This window comes from Tauraco erythrolophus, chromosome 12 (assembly GCF_009769465.1).
Source record: "Tauraco erythrolophus isolate bTauEry1 chromosome 12, bTauEry1.pri, whole genome shotgun sequence".
Taxonomy (NCBI): Eukaryota; Metazoa; Chordata; class Aves; order Musophagiformes; family Musophagidae; genus Tauraco; species Tauraco erythrolophus.
The window spans coordinates 13193522-13213998 of NC_141476.1; the positions used below are offsets into that span (position 1 = coordinate 13193522).

Genomic DNA, 20477 nt, shown 5'->3' on the forward strand with positions numbered 1-20477 from the left:
ACTGGAAGGGACACTGTTTCCTTTTATTGGATGTCTAATTTTTAGATGCTGTGAAGTGCAAAGTTGGCTGGAGCAGTATCATAGTGGGAGCTAGGAGGAAGATGTAGAAGAGATTTCAGAGAAAATGTAATTTAAGTGTGAATTTGTCTTATGTTTTATTCCCCCTCCCATCAAAAATCCAGTATTCTATCAAAACTCAGTGGGCAAAAGATATTCCACGCTTTGGTAGGGTCACTCACAAGTCATTTATGTTGATAGGCTAAACTATGTTCCTGTGTTGTCTTTGAGTAAGTCAGGATATCGTAAGCATTGATATGTTAGTACAAGTTAAATGTTTAACAATTATTTGTCAAGAAAAATAAATCTTGAGATGTGAGAATGCCTGCTCCTCAAACGGACCGTACTAGAACCCAAACTTAATGAAATCAACAGTCATCACACAAGATGCTGCCTTTGTGGTTTTAGTAATGGGGCTAATTTATTTTTAACTTGTTTGTGTGTTTTGGCTGGTCATATTACATCTTCTGTAATCTAATTTTCTTCTCCTTCAACGCTGCCTTTTACTGCACTGCCTAGAAATACTGAATTTATTTGTGGGGGTGGGAGTTTTTGCAGTGCAAGTCAAAGTGAGTCGGTGTGTTGGAAATGTGCAGTGACTCTTCAATCCAGGTCATCAGTCCACAGAGCTGGGTTGGCTGTCATAACGCCCTGAAAATACTGATTGCAAACCTTTTCCCTCTCACTGCCGGATTTGGACCCAGACGCTCACAGGTTGGCGTTGGTAGTGGGAATCGCTAAGTTAGGTTGCTGTAATCCGTTCTCTTCCAGCCACCACCTGACATCAGGACATTTGTTAAATTCTGCGTCTGAGCCTTGTGAATTGCCTACATCTTATTTCTAAACAATATCAGCACCTGGAAATTTCAGTAAGGTGAAGAGTGTCTTTTTGGGGGATGGCTCAGGAAAGCTAATCTCCTTCAGCCTTAAATATGATCTGCTTCCCGTGGGCTTGGACAGAGGCTGTACCTGTGTTTTCTGATATTTTACTTGACTGGGTTTTAGAACAGTCTGTGCCCCAGGAAGAGTGTAATGAGGAAGGAAACCCAGCCCTTGGGTGCTTGCCTAGAAAAATGGAAGTATCGCTGTGGCATGGATAGAGATATTGAGCTATTAATATGTGCTAGGTTTATGTCACGGTATCTGTGCAACTTGTGCTGTCTTATTTAAAGTCTAACTTAGTGTGCCTGCCCCTTTATAAATGTATCACCATTTGAATGTGTTCAACTTTGTCAGTGTAGCTGTTTATTTGGAACCCCGTTACTATAAAGTAATTATTAGAAAACATTAACTTTGGATACAAAGGTTTATTTCTGGTCTTTGTGATTACTGGGAAAAAGCATGAAAAGATTGAACTGAAAGTCTTGGTATTGAGAAGGTGAATATAAATAAGTTATGCCTTTAGAAATAATGTTTATATTAATTTTAAATGTTTTTATTTGGAGGGTGAGCTGATGACTTTGCATTTTTGAAGTGAATGATATTGAAGCCGCTTATAGGAAGAGTCCCATTCTGCAAATCTTTCTCTTCTTTCCCAATTTCCAAAATCACAGGCTGAGTTATTTCTATAAGAACATTTTAAAATAGCAGTAGTTAAATAATACAAAGAGAATCAGTTAAGACTCAATAGTTTTCAACGAACATGTGCTGAATAGGGAAAAGCATAGTGTCTTAATTAAAACAAATGCAGGAAACTTAGTTATTGCGAAGTTTTTTTTCACTGCTAGAGGATTTGTGGGTGACTAAGAAATGTATAGACTTGAGGTTTTTATTTTTTAAATAAAAAACAGATACATGTCTTCATCCTTTGCTGGCTTGTTGACTCAATTTACTTGGATGGAATTTTTCAACATTTAAAACAAATTAAAATTCATGAATCATTTCTGCTTAAAGGCACAAGCTTTCATAGATACAACAGTTAAGACTTCTAACTGATTACATACACAAATACTGTTTTAGATACATAAATTTTGTACTTGCTCCCTTAAAGAAAACGCAGATGAGAGTTTTAATAGGTGGGATACAATAGGCATTACCTGTTATAAGATTAATATATTGTGCTTTAATAACTGTCCATTTTAGCATTGCTTTGTGTATGCACTGTTTCCTGCAAAAGCAGCAATTAGTTTGTAGGACAGATGTGGAGAAGACACGGCACCATGGCAGAGGGTGACGACAGGCATCTTTGCAAAGCTGCCTTGTGCTGCCGTTGACACAGTTTGCAATTTCTTGGTACTTGTTGAGAGGAGTTTTTCAGGTTTGCTGTAGCGATCCATATACACTCTTAAGCTCTCTGGTTTTGGTGCTTCTGTTCTTGTATGGTGTGACCCTGTTCAGGAGGGGGAGATGTCATTTCACCCAGGGTGCCTGTGTATTAGATTAAGATCAGCATTGTTTTATTCTATGCTAAATGCAGCATGTGAATTTTTTTAATTGTTTTAATTATTGTGGCCAGTTAGTTGCTGTTACAACTAAGTGGGCTTTTTCACAAGCGTTTTGTAAACGTGGCAGACTTTATCATGAGGTTTTAATTTGAGCTTTCCTGGAATTTGCTTTAAAATGCGACTCGGGGAAGGTAAGTGAGCAGTCAGTGGATGTCAACAGAAAATAATAATTATTCTGGATGAAGAAGTATGTTCTTTTTCAAATGCATTATTTCAAGGATGTTTCAAATGATTTGATGTAGTTCAGGATTCATTTAGGAAGCTCGTTTCTCCACTGCTGTAATACCCAGTCGCTGTAGCACAGCTCTAGACCCTGTGTAGGTGTTCATAGAACTGCCAGCCTTGGCTTGCTTGTTTCTTCTTAAGAGGGTTTTCTTTGCAGAGGAAAAGGTGGAGCAAGGTGAGGTGTTTGTAGCTATGCATGTGCATATGCATTGCTGAGAACTAAGGAATTTTCACTGGAACATATTGTTAAGTAACAAAAAAAAAAGTAGTAAAATAGTAGACAAATTGGGAAGCAAAGCAAGAGTATGCTCATTTGGATGTTCGTTGCTGAGGCCGATTTGCGCCATAACGGACTTACACTGAAAGCTGTGTTTATTTTTTGCAGAAGGGATTTTTAAGAACTCTGGAATTGTTGAAAGTGAGTTTAGTTACACAGGCCAGATAATTAGCATTTGAAGCTTAACCAGACTGAGCATCCTGTAACTATAACTAGAAAACATCCAGCACCTGTCCCTTGGATGGTCTTATTACATGACCCTTGCTTTCCTTGTGCAGCCTCCCTCCCATTTGACTGAGATCCACCTGGGAATGGTGTTTCAATCTGGGAACTTCACCCAGGAACACGTGCCCCTTGAAGCTGCTGCATCTGTGGGTGTTTGTGTGCTCTGTTATGATGTTTACCGATTTTGGTGTGTGCTGTTGGTCTTGGCAGATGGGGAAGGACGTTGGGAGGGAAATACGCTGTGGAACTGTGAACCTGAAGAGTTGTGTTGGGGAAGAAGTCTATGAATGCTAAAGGAGGAAGAACTGGCAAATGTTTGAATTGGTCTTGGCAAAACACAATTATACAAATTTCCAGAGTTCTTTTTTGTAGAAAGCTATAGAGAAGGAATTTATAGGTTGTTAAAAGACTGAAAACTTTGTAGTAACCCAACATTCTCATACTGTTTCTTCTCCTCCACCTCCCACAACATTTTATTTCCCTTGTAATAATTAGTTTGAACTTTCTTCTATTTCTGTGGATCAAGTGATTTTCATACAACTTCAGGATTTTTTTATATGCTTTAAATCTTTCTTCTAAATAATGTTTTTTTGTAACAAAAAAAGCCATGAATACATTATAATTTCAATTTTCATGGTGTGTGAAAGATTTCTGCACTAGGTCTTTATTGTTTTTGAAGAATTCATCACCCTAGTTAAGAAGCTTAATATAAATTAAAGAAGGTATTAAGGAACATTAAGACATCAAAATGTGGAGCGTTCTTTTCCTTTCGATTGCTCCAAATGCAAACAAGTTGAATAAAATGCAATCAAAGGGCCTGTTTGGAGAACATTGAGTGGCTTTACAGCTGTGCTGTAGAGAACCTCTGGTAAGAGCATAATTCAAATAAAAAGGCCTTTCTTTCCTTCTCCTAATTCTCTTTGTTGTGGTGACAACAGAGTACAAGCCCGATAAAAAATTTAATCACCTTATCTTTTTAAAGCAAATTGCATATTTGTTTACACACAATATACATAACATAAAAAAGAAAAATCTGCTATCCAATCCCCCTCCCCCTTCTAATCGCATTAAAGGCCCTTGCCTAGAAGTTTTAAAAAAAAAATTAAATGTTTTATTCTTTATTCTGAAGTCCCATTGTTCAGGATTGCTTTATAAAGGCAGCCCAAGGGAAGATGAATATCGCCAAACTTAAACTCTGGACCAGTGCTGAGCAGCAGATGCCTGGGATACGTCAGTGGAGTTGGTCCAGCTTAACTGGCTTCTGTGGTGCCTACTCCACATCAAGAGTTGCAGGCAAGATGGGAGGATTACAGACAGCCCTGCGGATCCAGCACTTTGATTTGAAGCTGCTTTGTAATGAATTGCCTTTGATTCTGCGTCAGATCTGCGAACTTGAACTTTTTCCGCATTGTTTGTGTTTCTGAAAGGCGGCTGTAGGAGAGATTGTGTATTGGTGCTAGTGGTGGTAGTGTCTTTTCACTAGGCTGATGAGATTTTAGTCCCTTGTGTGGAATTCAAAACATGTTTTCAGTTGTTTCTGCTCACCTTACTGCACAGAGCATGAGCGTTGTTCGTTTTATTTACTGTTTTATAGGTGCTGGGATACTGACAAAAACTCCATCAAAAGTATCTTCTGGCTCATTGCTGAGTGTCTCTGGCCTGAGAGCTCCCTCGCAGGATAATACGTTTAGTCCCAATGTGCTGTTGTATGGGTTTTAAAATTATGAAAGCTCCTATGTTTAGTGGTTCCTTGATATATTTCTACATATCTAGCTGTAATCTTTGGGACATTTTTATGAATTTTTGTCCCTCTTGATTTGAGGATTTAATCAGCAAGGACCACCACACTGTAAAACGTGTGAAAGTCTGTGCTGTACAGCAGTTTTCTTAGACTCTCCTAGATTTTAATCATTTTACTGATGTCTACATGTTTCTTTCCTTCTCTCCCTTCCTGTGAGAGTACTTCTTAGGGGTCCAGTGACAATGATTGTGATTTTTAAGACACTATTCTGTCTTTGACTGCTTTGAATGGTCTTGGATATTTCACGCTGACCTGCCTGTAATTTTTCTATTGTTGAATTGTACCAAGAGCCTGTCTACATTCCCAGGCTTCCAACTACATTGCATATATTTGTATTAATAATTGGATGTCCTTATTAGTTCCATTGTTTTTTCAGTCGCTCCTGTTGTGTGCTGGGTGTTTTCCATGCGCACTCAGTTTTTGCTTCAAGGAGCTTGAAGAACATGCAGACTAAAAGCACAACATCAATAGATTAAGCATAGCCAGATCTACCTTTGCATTCCCCTTGCCAGGAGAGTTGTGTCTCCCTGCTGGTATGCTGGGAGCATGAGTATAGTGCTTAGGCTTGAATTTCAATGACTGCATGGACCTTGAGTGGCCATCAAGTGAAAACAGGGTTTATGAATAATTGCTGGTGTGATACCTCAGCTGGCATAATCGCAGCCTTGCTAATGTACTGAAAGCACCCATATTGCTCATGCAGAAATTGAAAATCCTTTCCTGTAGGCTAACGGGACAGTGTTGGATTTGAAAACAGAAAGATTACCTTAGTGGTTGTCTTGTAGCTCTGCAAGTTGATCCATCGCATTGTGTGTACACTTCATTTGTGTAACCTAGACCTGGTAGTCATGGTCCATCTGTATTAAAGCTAGTCTCTGGATACAGAAACAAAAAATTGTGTAGAGCATACAAGATATAGACATATTCCAGGAGTGCAGAGTATAAAGTTGTTTCTTTAGGAGAGTTGCCCTAGGAGGGCTTAGTCAACCAATGGTTGTGGCACGCAACGTAATGGCAGCTGAAATATATGTTGGTCTATAAAACAAGGTTAGGTTTGGTACTCTCAACATATTCATACTGCAGTGTGGCCAGCTAGCCAAGAAATCATAGAATGGTTAGGGTTGGAAGGGACCTCAAAGATCATCTAGTTCCAACCCCCCTGCCAGGGGCAGGGAAACCCTCTGCTACACCAGGTTGCCCAAAGCCTCATCCAGCCTGGCCTTAAATACTTCCAGGGATGGGGCATCTACAACTTCTCTGGGCAACAATGAAGATCTCAAGTGTATCACTTCATTTCAGAGCTGTTGTTTGAGCTGAAGGGTATGTTGGGTAACGGTGTGTTTTGGAAAACCCACTGTGGTACCTGCAAATATCCTTCTAAAGTGTGGATGGGTTTGTGTAGACTAAATAATGGGACGGTTGCAGAGCAATGGTATGATACACGATGGGGATTTATCAAGTGCAGAAATATATCCTGCTACATGACTTTGGGTAACAGTGGTCCATTTGTATCTGATGTTCAATTATTACATTTTATTTTTGTCAACAAAAAGGTTAAACTGTGGTTGTGTTATGTAAATTTGAGAAATCGAATAATATATGCTGATCAGCTTGCTGGAAATTGAGAAGTATGAAGTTATGAATGAATGACACACTGTCAAAGCAATGTGGTATGCTGAGAGTGTCCTTGGTGTAGATAATAAATTTAGGACTAAGAGAGGAGAGGAAGGGGCAGGCAAGGCATGTATAGGGAAGTATGGCATCGATACTCGTTCAGCAGCCGATAGATATCGTGTGGTCCTGGAGCCTGTGCTCCATTTAGCAATATGAAAAATATCAGACTGAAAATCAAGACGCTGACTTCATGCAGAGAGTATGGCAGACTAATTAAAGAAAAAAATGTGTACCAATTGAGCCTATAAAACTCTTCCTGACCTTGAGAAAACTCCCAGAGAGCTGTGGGAAACTCCAGTCTGTCCCCTCTGAACTTTTTTGTGTTGTTGTTTAAATATAGTAACTGCTTTTTTAATTAAAAAGAAAAATTAGATGGCATTTCAAATTGTATCCATGGTGCCTTGGGGACCTATTACAGTACAAATTACCGTATACTATTTAGTGAGGTCTTGTTTACTATTGTGTGAAGCGAGGGTTACCAGTGTAAGGATGTAGGACAAGAAGGGCCCTTCTTTGAAAGTCTGGCTCTGCACATGAAAGTGACGCCAGCAATTGGAAGCAATTTGTGGAATTGTTTGATTATATTAATTATGGCACCAGCAAACAGTGCTTGGGAAACAGTTTTGTTTTCTTGCATTCTTTCTTGATTGCTTGCAGCAAAAGCCAAGATACAAAATGTGCCTTTAAGGATTGCCGGAGAGCGCAGTTCAAGCCATTGTGTGGAATTGGCACTGAGCTTGAAAGGGTTGTGTCCGGCTTGATGTGAGAGTTTTCCAAATACAGCTTCAGCCTGAACTTCACCTAGGTCAGCCTCTTGAATTAAAACAGCTTCTGTCTTCCTCATCAAGGAAGATAAGCTCTTTCCCTGCTAAGTAGGAGCCCATAATGAAATCCATGTTATTTCCAGTAGTACCACCTCTTTTATAATGTCTTTCAGTCCAAAAGCCTGTATAAACTTAATAAATTGATACACAAGACTCAATTCAGTTCACCACTAAACTGCAACCTTCTCTGTTGTGGTACAGGGCAGCTGTTCCCCAATTTATGGGAAAATGTTGTAGTAGTTAAGGATTTCCAAACAGTCTACCAAGCTGAGACTGCGGCAATAACTCAGCTGATGCAGGCTGGCTGTCGCAGCAGTGTTTGGTCAGGACGTGGGGCAGTCTACTTCTGCTCAAAGGGGCTATAAGATGTTTTTTTCTTGTCTCTGTCGTCAAACAATGAATTATGGATATTTTGCATAGATCTCAAGTACCATGCTGAGGCATTAGTGTAATTCTCGTTTAGAAGGAAGGAGTCTACTTTCTGGTCTCCTTGGAGGTTGATTGCTCTCCCTGGCTGACTTCATGCTCTAGTCCTGTTAATATTCACAAGCCAGGCAAGGTGATAATAGCAGATCTTGTACCAGCCAGAAGAGAAACATCAATCTACTCTAGAGTTTGGAACTCTCACAGAGTGTTTGAGAGAGCTGACAAGAGATGTGGGAAAAGGTGGTGTGAATTCACAATAGAATTACTGGAGAAATGTAAAAGTAAAATTCATTGCCTGATCTGTGAAAGTAATTGAAGCTCAAATCCTGAGCTCCTGAGGGTAGCAAGGGAAGGAGTATCCCTTGTTTCTTGAGTGAATCTCTGGTCAGTTATTGCATTGAAATTGTCTAGGTAATCATATTATACTTGTTATCATGGTGATGAGCACCTAAGAGCAGAGTAGATTGGCTCCTCTAGGAGCACTGTACTTAAATCTTTTGGCTAGAAAGGTTCATAGGTGTTGACATACTGACCCTGATGTCAGGTAGAGAATTCCTGCCTGATCTGGGGATCTAGTTAGCTCAGGACACATTTTTAATCTCTGCTCTTTCTGAAGCACTGTATGTTAATGACAGAACAATGAGATGCCAAGTTAGATAGGACCAGCAGTCTCTAGATGACCAGCCCTTCAGACTACGAAGTGTGGTGTGACATATCTGATGTTCCTATTACAGTAACGTAGTACTTTTGTTCTTGGATGGCTTACAAAGATGTCATTTTTCCTGATCAGCTCAGAGGTTTTTTTGCTGGGATATTGAAGGAGAAAAAGGACCAGCTTAGCTTAAGTAAAATCAAAAGGTAGGATTTTGGATATCTTCGGCAGAGGACAAGAGAAGCAGAATTGCTACCAAATAACGTAATATAAAGAGTTCAAGTAACAAGATGCTACATTTTCTGTTTTTCTTGTCCTTTCTCTCTGACTGTAGAGATAACTGTTACAGAAGGAGTTGGGCAAATTGATCCTCTGGTTTTGGAATACTGCTTTTTGTTTGAATCAAGACTCCAGAACACCACTTTAGGGATATTGCATGAGCTTTTCATGTTTTTAGGGCACAGATTAATGATAACTTTTTTGTAGAACTGCTGACACATTTTGGGACTAGGTGGAGAACAATTGTTGTGTGTGCTTGCTAGTGTATTGTGGGAGTCTGAGAGAGCCAACACTTGTACCGTTGATATTTATCTTAATTTTGCCAGAAACCAGTGATAGACTTACTCTTGTTTTAAAGTTAATCAGAATCTGAAACAGGTAAGAGTACTGTATTTGAACCTTGTACCCCTCTTCGAACATAGTAAATGTTGGGTTTTTTTTAAGCCTTGGATGAATATACATAGCTGTTGCATGAAAAAAAATCTGATTAGTTTATAATTATGTTGTGCTGAAGTACTGGATTGTCAAGTTCCACAGTCCTAGTAAAAAGTTTCTAGTTCCTTTCAGTGGTCCATCGTGGCGGTAAGCAGGTGACGAGCCTGATCTTTGTCTACTCTTAAGCGCAGCCTTTCTGTGTCAGACTGTGGTGTAGGTGTCTCCATCAGGGACTCTAATTATTTCTGATTTTTGGGTCAGCCGGCTTTTGTACTCTCTGTGTTAGCAGGAGACTTGATGCAGGCACACACTCCTTAACTGTGTAATGAGGGTTCAGGCTCTGAGGGTTCAATTTAAGGAAATCCTGAAATTGTGAAAAACAGCTGTTACGAATAATCCATTGTGAGTGAGGATTATCCCCAACCCTTTGCCTCTTTCAAGTTTTGCTCTTTTTTCCCTTCCCTCAGGAAAAAGAAAGAAAAATGTCTGCCTGTCATATTAAAAGGTTACGTTTGCCTCGGATAAAAAATTATTTCTGACATCAAATGTGTTATGTTAACTTGTTCTCTGATGTTCAGTCAATTTTTAACATTTGAACGTTGACAGGAAACAAGAAAATGCAAACAGTTGAGTCTTCTACCTGCAGTATCTGAAGGAAGTGAATAGGATATTTTGTTTACAGAAGGGAAAAACAAAGTTCAGTTTCCCACTGAAACTCTGCTCACAAATTCCTGAATAGAGTGAGAGGTTTGGAGATATCAGCAGGTCAAGAATAGTCTAGGAATTTCTTAATATTGGGTGCAAAAAGAAATATTTTATGTTCTCATGGTAGCTATTGGTGTATCCTCAATGTGCGTTTTCCAAACGTGGTGGTAAGAATCCTGAGCAGGCACTTTCCCAGCAAACTATGGCAAGTACTGTTGCAGGTAACTGGTATAATATGTTTACTGATTTTTCTGTTGCCAGGTTGAACTTTTCGTTTTGACCTGAACGCCAAATTCTGATGAATCAGGAGACTTGAAATCTTTTAATATGATTTTTCTTTTTTCCTCTGTTACAATTTTCAGTGTTGTAAGAAAACTGTAGTTGTCCATGCTAATATGTTCATGTTCATCAGTGCTAGCTAGGAGAGTTAGAAGCAGGCTTTTCTAAAAAAAAAAAAAAACCACAACTGTTCATATGAGAAGGGATTATTGAATTTTAGCAAAATAAATTATTTTCCTTGACTGTGCTGGAGAGCGTGCCCTGCACCTATATTTTTACACCTGTTTTCAATGATGTGTTTATCAGTTCCTTAAAAATTGCTCCTGTCTCTGACTGCACTACAGGAGATGCTGTATTTTCTTGCTTCTCCTCTACAATGTGTCTAGCATTCAGTCTTTGAAATATTCCATTCAAATGCAATATTTCATTAGCTTTGAAGGTGACAGGACTTCAAAATATTGAAGATATCTGTGAAAATAGAAATATGGAAATGGGAAATCTGAAAAATAAAGTTGGGAAAGGAGAGAGAGGTATGAAACTCCTGAAGAGCAGAATAGCAAGTGGAATTGGGAGTCAAGGAAGAAGGAGCTGGACTTTAGGAAAAAGAGCAGAGACCACCCTTGGAGACCTTTTTGAAGGACAAGGGAGCAAGAAGACTAATAAGCAAAAACAAACAAACAAAAAAGAGGATGTTAAGGAATGGCAGTATTAAGTGAAGGAGGATGTGAAGTGGGGAATTTATGTAAAAGGTAAAGTAGGATCCAAGCTTACAGGTAACAGTTGCAATAAAGATGTTTATGGGGGAGAAACACAGCAGTGCTCTGTGCTCCTTCACCCTGCCGCTGGATTAGCAGGAGGAATTAGAAGAGCAGATACTGTGTCAGCCTTCATCCGTTCGTAGTTGGAGTCGTAGTAGTAAAAACAAAGCGAAAGTAAACCGTGCTGCTTATGGACATTGGTGTGGTGGTTGATTTGCGTGCCGGCCGGCGCTCCCCAGCAGTCTTGGATGGAGACGGTTCCGTGGGCCGAGGCAGCGCCCGCAGGGGCAGCACGGGGGGGTCGTCACGGGGCTTTGCTGAGTCCCTGTTACAGAGAGTAACGTCAGGAGAAAATGAAGCATCAGAGAAACCTTAAAACTTGTGCCCAGATGAGTATCCTTGGGAGGGGAGAGCGCAGCGGGGAAGGGGAGAGCAAAATTGATTTCCTGTATTTATACATGTGAAGGGGTCCTGAATTCTACAATGTGACATTTCCATATGAAGTAATTGAAATCTCCATGTTTCTCTGCAAATTTATGAATAATTGTAAAACTTGAGGCTGCGATGTGTTTAACTATGTAAGATATTGCACATCACTAAGAAGCTGGCTTTTATTTGTGAAAATTGTGTAAAATATTGCATTTATCCTTTATTTTGTGCATGTGAAACTGTTCTTAGACTTGGAAAATATTTTCCTGATGAGATATTGCTTTTCATTTGAAAATTCACTTTTTTTTTTTCATTTATAAATGGCTCAGTTTGAACTAAATCCTTCAGGCCGTGCTGAGACAAAGGATGTTAAGACTCTGTATTCTGATTTGTTGTTATTAACAGTAGTTGAAGCTAAAATAATGGAGTGGATTAAACTATTTTACAGCTAAATTTTCATATCTAACCTGGATTAGTTGATGCTACAAGTACATTTTACATAAGACCTATCTGGGCCCTTCTTGTTACAGACATGGTTATGATGGGTGGGAATGAATTTGCTAAGCTTTCAGATATCTTATGTGCCTCTGAGGACTGCCCATTAATAATATTAATATATAGGTATTTCCCACTGTTGTATGCATGGCATTTCTTAGAACTTTGAAGCTAAAGTCTTTTTTTAACACACGGACCTTTTCAATTTAATCTATTAGCAACTTGGCAAAATAAAGTAATTGTCCAACAGAGGAAATAAAAAAAAAAAATCTATTAACATTTGCTACAAATCCGAGTAGTACAGGCAGCACTTAATTAATGGAACAGATTTCTCACTATGTATTCAAGCTAACATAGCTATTGTTCAGGAGAGATTAGACCCTTAATGTAAGTAAGTTAAACTAGACCTCTATCTAAAAATATCCGTCATTTCAGCTATTAAAGGTCTGATGTCTTCTTTGGTGACAGATATATTTCCCTTCATTTCCTTGGTTTTGTAAAATGTAAAGTATGCATTGTGTAACGCGAGAAATCCGCGGAGGTAGATGAAACCCCGATTGTGCCTCCCCGCCTGTCTCTCCCTGCCTGCTCCTTTGTGCTGCTCCCTGTCACAGAGCCTCTTCAGCCCTTAGACCTCCTGGCACCAGAGCAGAAAAACAGAAAATGCCATTTGTTAGGGTACGATGCCAGCCACCTAATCTGTTTGCAGAGTAGGACCATGGGGTCTGATTAGGTAATTTGGATACCTTGTGAGTTTAACGATACCGCAGCTGCCTTTGGCTGCCAGCCCGTCGTTTCGCTGGTAGGAACTACCACGTTCTTCCACTTCTTCTGTGGACTTCGTACCTGTAATATCGTATTTGAACACAAATAGGCGTTAAGGGCTGTAGGTGAGATATATACCTTTACTTCTCCATACGTGGCAGTTCACAATCGGGTGGAGGAGGTGAGGTTGCTCAGTTTTAAATTTGTTTTCCCCAGTATAGTTCCATGTGCAGCATATCCTTTTTTCTTGAAAATGAAATTTTTCACAGAAACACTGAAGTTGATGTACCGGGTCTCAGATGTGCTAACCGATATCACTGGCAGTTTTTGAAGCTCAGTTTACCCAAAGTGGGTATTTCATCCTCACGGCTGGGAGTTCCGAGTTCGGCTGCAGCTGAGCATCAGCTCCAGGGTGAGAGGCTGCCCTGCCCGGGGTGGGCATCGCCGCCTGCACCCCTGTGGGCGAGGGGGTTGCGGTAGCAGCCTGGGTACCTCACTTCGGACACCCACATGTGAAAATTCTGGCTGTGCTTTTAATGCCACATCTCCTCCCTTCCTCTCTCCTTTCCGCCAATTAGCATTTTTTGGAAATCAGTCTCGCGAAGCCTACTAACGTAAATAGAAGTGTTTTAGGATTTGTTTGCTTTAATTAATGTAAAGCGTGTCTTTCTGAGAGGATTTAGTTAAACATCTTTCTTAAGCAGTAAGGTGCCAGTAACAGCAATGTTAGTAATAGTAATAAGACCTAGAAAGGAAAGCAAAATGGAAAGCAAAATGAAATGTTTCTTTGTCCGAAAAATAAATGGTTTTCCTAGGAAAGTGGAGGAAACCCTGTTCAGGGACACTTGCAATTAGATTGGTCAAAACAGTAGAAAACATACAATGTGAAATAAATCCTGCAAAGGTAGACAGCAGGATTACATGAGATCACTCTTCATACTGTTTTCGTTTTGTTTTCCTCTTTTTCAACTGTTGTGGGTTTTTTTTCTAGCAGCACCCAAGATGTTCTTGGAGCTTTTGAAATAGGAAATAAGTTGCTTTTTATGTAAGGATAAATTATTTTTTGTGGATGGAGTGATTGCAAGGCTAATGATATCAATAGGATTTATATGAAAGCATCCAATTAAAAAAAATCGAAACAGCTACATTGAACATGACTATACAATGTAATAAAACCATATAATAAATATGTGGTCAGGCCCCACACCATATTATCTAGTTTGATTAATTGAACCTTATACATGCAAAGATAGTCATTATCAGACCTCTCAACCATCAAGGAAAAACAGTCTCAGTTGCTTTCACAATGAAATAATAATTTCTTTTTGTGTGTGTGTGTTCTGCCATCTGAAAAGAGAAAACACTTGCTGCCTTGACTGTGAAATACAAGATCTTGCAGAACTACACAAAGTTGATTCTCCTTGATGCTGGACTTCTGCAGCCTTAGTGTAAATTGTAGTTTATCCAGTTACATACATAGTGTGTTGCTTTTCACCTTTCTTGTGCTCTTGCATTTTTTTTTTTTAAAAAGCAAGATCTCTCCCTCTCCAAATGTCTCCCTGTGACTGTGCTGTGGGGCGTTAGGGCTGTTTCGTAAGCCCTGGTTATGAAATGGCAAGTTGGCAGTTTCCTGGGTTTGCTTCAACATTTCCTCCCTTCCCTTTGCCATGGGGATGCTGCCTGGAAGAATTTGCTACCTGACGCAGCAAGACGAGAAGGTGGGCTCTGGTGCCATGTCCACTGCAATCAGCTGTGAGCGCCTCTAGATGCGTCTGTGCTGGAGCAAATCACCTGTGGTCGTAGACCTCCTGTCTCCAGTAAATCATAAGCATCTCAATCTTTTTGTCAGGCTGTGATATGAGAATCCGCATCTGAATTTCAGTATGAGGGGAGAGAAGCTGATTAAGTGTTTGAGATAAGGTTATGTGACACCACAGGTTAAAAATACCTGAACTGAATTTGGCCAGATGCCTGAGAACCACATTGCAGCGTGTTCAGGTGATGCTGAATAAGCTTCCAAGTTTACTTTTGCTTTAAGAAAGCGGTGCCTCAGGAGTGGTCTTGAGGAGCTGCATCTCTTGTTTTACAATGTTTCTTTGGACTTTGCTATCCTATGTTTCTTATTTAAAATGTCACCAATGTGTCAAGTTAAAAGAAAATACAAAAATGTAATACACCCTAGCTGTTTAGGAAGAAAAGGACAAATATTTTTGTTCGGCACAAATGTCTGGAGAAAGACTTAAGTTGGATCCCTAGAATCCTACACAGGTTAATTCTAGTTCCCCTAAGAAGTGACAGTTGTAACCCTTAACAAATACTGTGGGTTTGCCAAACAAACAAAAAAAAAACAAACATGAAACTGTATAATTTGTTAAAACCTAAGCAGTGTGCTTCTGGCAGGTCTGGGAAATAGACTAAAGATGTTCAAGAACCTTCTGACTCTTAGGACTCTGTGTAATTTTAGTGTTTTACCTGTTACCATGACCTTATATTTTTACAAATATTCTTAGTGATGAGAAGAAACTTTGGGAAATATGTGTAAATACTAGGAAAGGTCTGCTGAGTAGAAGGCCTGGACCAGGCAAGTTGGTCTGGCTTTTTAAAATTTTTGCCTGTATTTAATACTTCAAAAGCTGTAGAAGGATACAGCCAGGACACTGCACTGGATTTGGGGTGTCACTTTTGTGAACTGTGTTTGAAGACTTCTCCTATTTTCCATGTGAGTTACCATGTTCCAGAAGTGTGATGCAGAAATGTGACTCTTCTAATGCACCTGATTTACTTTCTTATTTTCTTTGACTGATTTCAGAAGTAAACTTGCCTTTTCATTTTTTCCAGTTATACTGAAATGTAATGTTAGGTGGTTTTGTCATGCTTGTTCTTGTTTTTTTTTTACAGATGGCTTGAAGCCAGATACCAAGATGCTTCTTACTGTTGCCTCCAAGAAGAAATCTAAAGCAGGAAAGGGGGATACAACCAAAGAGGATGAAAGCAGCAAGAATGATTCAGCCCAACCTGTGACCATTTCTCTTCTCTTTAAAAGATATGTCTTTGACACGCAGAAGAAAATGATTCAGTCCTGAGAAGGCAGAAGGGCTTCTGATTGCACCAAAAAGACCAAAATCTGAAACTAATTCAGGTGGAACCCCTTATCTTCTCTGAACGCATTAGACCTGTTCCTTCCTCACAGAGCGTGGAAGCTCCTGCTGACTATGTGCTCCTTCCAAAATTTCTGCGATCTGGTTTTGTTCTGTTAGAGTCTGTTTATTTTGTCACCTTTGCAATGTGAATCTTTACAGCCTCTCAGAGAACGTCACCTGCTGGATGGGCATATTCGGGTGTGTGTTCTAATAGTGATATTTTTCTGGAGAATTGTTTTAAAGTTTCTCTTGATTGAAAAGTTTGCCACCAGTCTTAGTCTAAATACAGTCAAATGTGAATTTCATGTGACCCACAAAGTGAAGCTGATTAGCCTGTTTACTTCTCCAAGCAAAGTGGGGGACAGAAAGCACATTATATATAGGTAAAATCTAAAATGGATGTTTCGCGTTCTTTCAGCTGCAACTATGTAAGATGTTATATGAGAGATGATATGGATCTTTTTTATAAATATGATTGAGATCTAGAAATGCTTTTCATATTAAACATAATCATGCGTGTAACTGAGAGTCTTAATCGTTCTGTTTCCTGTTCCAAAGGTTCAGAACCTGTCTTCAGTGATGTTTTATATAGCTTTTCTGAATTTCCTCCTTGTTCTGCAGTAAATCCTACTCCAGAGTTGCTTTAGTTTTTTGCAACCAGAATGTCTTTTGTGTGTGAAAGCAAGTTGCCTCTGGAAGTAGTCAAGGGCTTTATTTCATTAAAATAATGATTGAAGATTGCAGCATAAACCTTGTAAAATGAATATCTCCAAGATGCTTTAGAAACCATTAGTTGTTTAATAGAGATTTCATGGCTGCTTTAGTTCTTCCTCTCGGTATCATGTCCTAGGCTCATAAAAAGAAGAGCACTGGTAGTATCCTTTCTTCGTTATTCACAAAGCATGAGACACCTTAACATGAAAACTAACCATAATTCCCCAGATATGAGAGCTGCAGTCTGGAACAGAAATTGGACTCAGGTTTTGGCATCATGGAAAATGTTAGTTCCGGCTTTCAAACAGAGTGCCTCTGCTTGTTGTGATGTTAAATAGCAGCCTGTGACCCATTTGCTGAAGCCAGCCATAGGAGATGACAACATTTATAATGTAAGTGCCTTAGTTGCACATGGAAGTAAATAACTGTAATAGATTACTACACTCATATTCTTATTAATAATATTATTAATAACACTCCAAGTGTTATTAATCAAATATCCATTGATGGGTGTGAGTCTATCATGCTAATATCATCCTGGTTCTTTCAGTCTTTTTCTTTTTGTTTTGATTTCCAGGTAACCAAAGAGGATCCAAATGGCAAAAATACCAGCTATTGAGAGGATATTTACAGCTGTCATGAGCTGGGCAAGTCTGGTGTCTAAACTAGCTTGATGGTGCCCCTTTAAATCAGAACAGAATTAGCGCTTTGTGGAATAATCCCAAACGGTTTCTGCTGAGTGAGTCCCAGCAAAGCTTTAGCACATCCCTTAAGATTATGGGGTATGCTTTCAGTATGATCCCCGAGGAATTAGGCAGGCAACTTCAGCTATGGCTTAATGTGACTTGTACTGCCAGCCTTGCTGGAAAATGTGTCCTCCTATAATGAAGAAAAGGCATTTCACAGCCCTGTCACCTCTGCTTCCCCATTTCTCTCCTCTTCCTAGTCACCCCCAAAGGCAATCTTTGGAAAGAATATTTATTATGTTATCTTTCTTTTAATCCTTTATCAGATCCTGTTTTGTACCCTGTGCTGTTACCTCTGCTTAAGATACTGCAGTGATGGAAGCTAGAGAAACAGATGGCATAGGATGCATAGGATGAATGCCATTATTACCATCCCAGGTTAGTCTAAGAATTACTGGTAAAAAGACCCTCTCGTTTTAGAAAAAAAAAAACCAGCAAATTATTAAGGAACTTATATTTTTGTCTGTATAATCGCAATGTCCCTGCTAAATTTTAAATGGGTCACTAAATTCTGCCAAGTTTCTTGGAGTTTTGGAAAGAAAAGGGCAGTCATCACAAGTGGTGCCTGCCATAGGATATTGTTGGCTGCTCCAAAGTTGTTAGCCTTGCACTTAGAGGTTTTTGTCTTTCTCATTTATAAGGTATTTTTTAATAGCTCTGGAGAGGCAGCTGTCAGTGTACATGGTAGTATGTATTTTTACGAAGCACCATCTGAGTGATGTTTTCCCCTCTACACTATGGATTGTCCGTAGCAGAATAAGTGAGTCAGTTGTTATGGAACTTGATCTGTTTGAAAACTCATTCATCCTGAATACTTGCAGAGCTCTGCAGCCCTCTGCTTGGCTGAAGTGTCGTCTCATGGGGAGGGTCTCATAGTCTAGTTACTTGGGGTACCCCAAGGGGGAGGGAGCAGCAACTGCTTCCAGGATTGTGTCTCCATCCCTTCCTTGTACACTGTCCTGTGATATACTTTTTTTTAAAATAATCTTTCCATCTATCTTCTCTCTCGTTTCCAGACTAGTCCGCTAACCTAGTATCTTTCTTCCCATCCTCTCAGTCCAAGACCTAATGTCCTCCGCAGTGCTCCCATTTTCCACCTTTGCTTACTGTTTCTCCCTGGCTCTTTTTCCTCTGGAGAAGGATAACATAAATCCGGGTGCTAGCAGGGCTCCCGTGGCACGGTATTGGGAGCCCAGCATGGTGGGGAAGGCTCTTGCCCTGCAGCTTACACCAGCTCCTGTGTGCGGTGAGTAACTGCCCGTGTTCAGGCACTGAGACGGTGACTTGGGCAGAGGTGCCATGGACAGGCTGTGCAGAGGCACATGTGCTGTGCCTCATGTGAGTCCCTTCACCTGCCACTGTATCCTGTCCTTGTGCTTTGTAATCCTCTACGTAAAGCCTCTGTTGCAAAGACCCGTCCTTTCACTTTGCTCCCCTAACAGAGGTTTGTGTAGCATGGACAGCTGGAGAGGTATCTGTTGAATACTGCGGTTTGGTTTAGTGTTTTTCCCCATTTTTAATTCCAAAAGGAGACCTTAAGTGTGCCTGAGAACTTTGATTATAATGTGCTATTACTGCAGATCTCTGGCTGGTGTCCTGAGGCTGTTGGATACACATTCAAAAAAGGGTGAAATGGTGGAACAAAATGATTATGGGAAAATCAAAGCTTTTAAAGACATTTGTAGGATGAACAGATGTTCAAACATTCTTTTATTTGGTTTCCAGACAGACACAGAGACTTTCCTTTCATCCTCATAATCAGTGCATTATGCTGTAATTTGTAAAAATGGCATTAAAAAAATATTAGCAGGGTCATATTATGATCTACTGACTCTGTGTTGTTAAGCCGTGAAGTTAAGAATGGCAACTGGGAACAGGGGTTAAATGTTGCAGAATGTACTGTACTAGCATATATTGTCAGACTGTATTATAATGAATCAAAAATGGAATAAAGATGTAAGGAGGTTTTTTTTAATACTGCTAAGGTTGTCAGTGTTGCAAAACTAGAAATTATTATGGCTGTGCAGATGTTCAGTGAGTAATACATCCTTGGGTTGTGGGGAGAGTACTAGCGAGAAAAGCTTTGTTTTTCCAAGCCTGTTTTCTGCTTTTCCTTGGAATTTATTTTGGGACTGCAGTCTGGCTTGTGATCCTGCCAGAGGTCTTGAGCCGCGAGGGTCAAAGCATGCGATTGTGGTAGCGAGGATTCAGTAGGTGGCATCCTTTACTCGGAATCAAAACCACATCTCCCCACCGAAAGTGGGGTGTGCGCTGGCATCAGTAATGAAGATTTTGAATCAAGCTTGCAACCTGTCTCTCAAAGAACAGTTTCTATTAAAAATCTATTAAAAACTACCGTGCATTTAATGAGTGGGGCAGAGCCATTAACTCTGATCTGTTGACCAAACCCTGAAGTCCTGCTGTCCTTTATGGGTGTGTTTCTGGCTCAGCTGAAAACAGCTCTTTTCCTGCAATCCTACTGATTGTGCCAATTCATTGCAGATACCCGAGTATGGAAAAGTGAGCTGTATTGCACTGGCGGAGTTCTTGGTGCATACGAGGCATCTTTCTCTGGGCTGTGGGTGCTTTACCTGCTTGTTGGAGTTGTGCAGCTGAGCAGCTGCAGGGTGGGGAGTTGTCACCATGCAGTGGTGTCCTACAGCAGCCATCTTCCACCCCCGGGCTGTCTATATCTCGCTGCTGGGAGAGCAGCTCCATGTTTATGTCTGTAAAGTGCTCTGGGATCTTGTGAAATGAAGAATGACAGGCAGCAGAGGAGTGCTATTCACTAGTGGTTTTAAAAACTTTGTGTTTTCCTTTTATTTTAATATCCACAGTGCTGAAAAGCACTTTATTTACAAACACATGAGTTTTGAATGAATTTAACTGAGTATATAAAGAGAATAATTTTAAGATAAAGACTAGCACAGGGAGCCTAACCTGCTGAGCCTGGGAAAGGGAGAACAACTATGATTACAGTCTGCGGTGAGGCCAGTCTTGCTAGATGAGGGGCATCCAGAAGGAATTCAAGGGTTTGAGAAGGTCGTGTTTAAGCAAGCTATCGGAGAAAGGAGAGTCGTCTTCTGGGATTCCCCATAAATTCTCCTACTGTTCTGCACAAAAATAG

At 40.0% G+C, this 20477-nt stretch overlaps 1 protein-coding gene across 1 annotated transcript in view; it reads left to right on the top strand.

Moving 5' to 3' along the window:
* The window catches only part of EEFSEC (eukaryotic elongation factor, selenocysteine-tRNA specific), a 127010-nt gene extending 110505 nt beyond the window's left edge, over positions 1-16505 (top strand). The window contains exon 7 of the mRNA XM_086618918.1: positions 15649-16505. Within this exon, the coding sequence (XP_086475044.1) occupies positions 15649-15833 (185 nt within the window). The 3' untranslated portion in view covers positions 15834-16505. The remainder of the gene's footprint in view (positions 1-15648) is intronic.
* The last annotated feature ends 3972 nt before the right edge of the window (positions 16506-20477 follow it).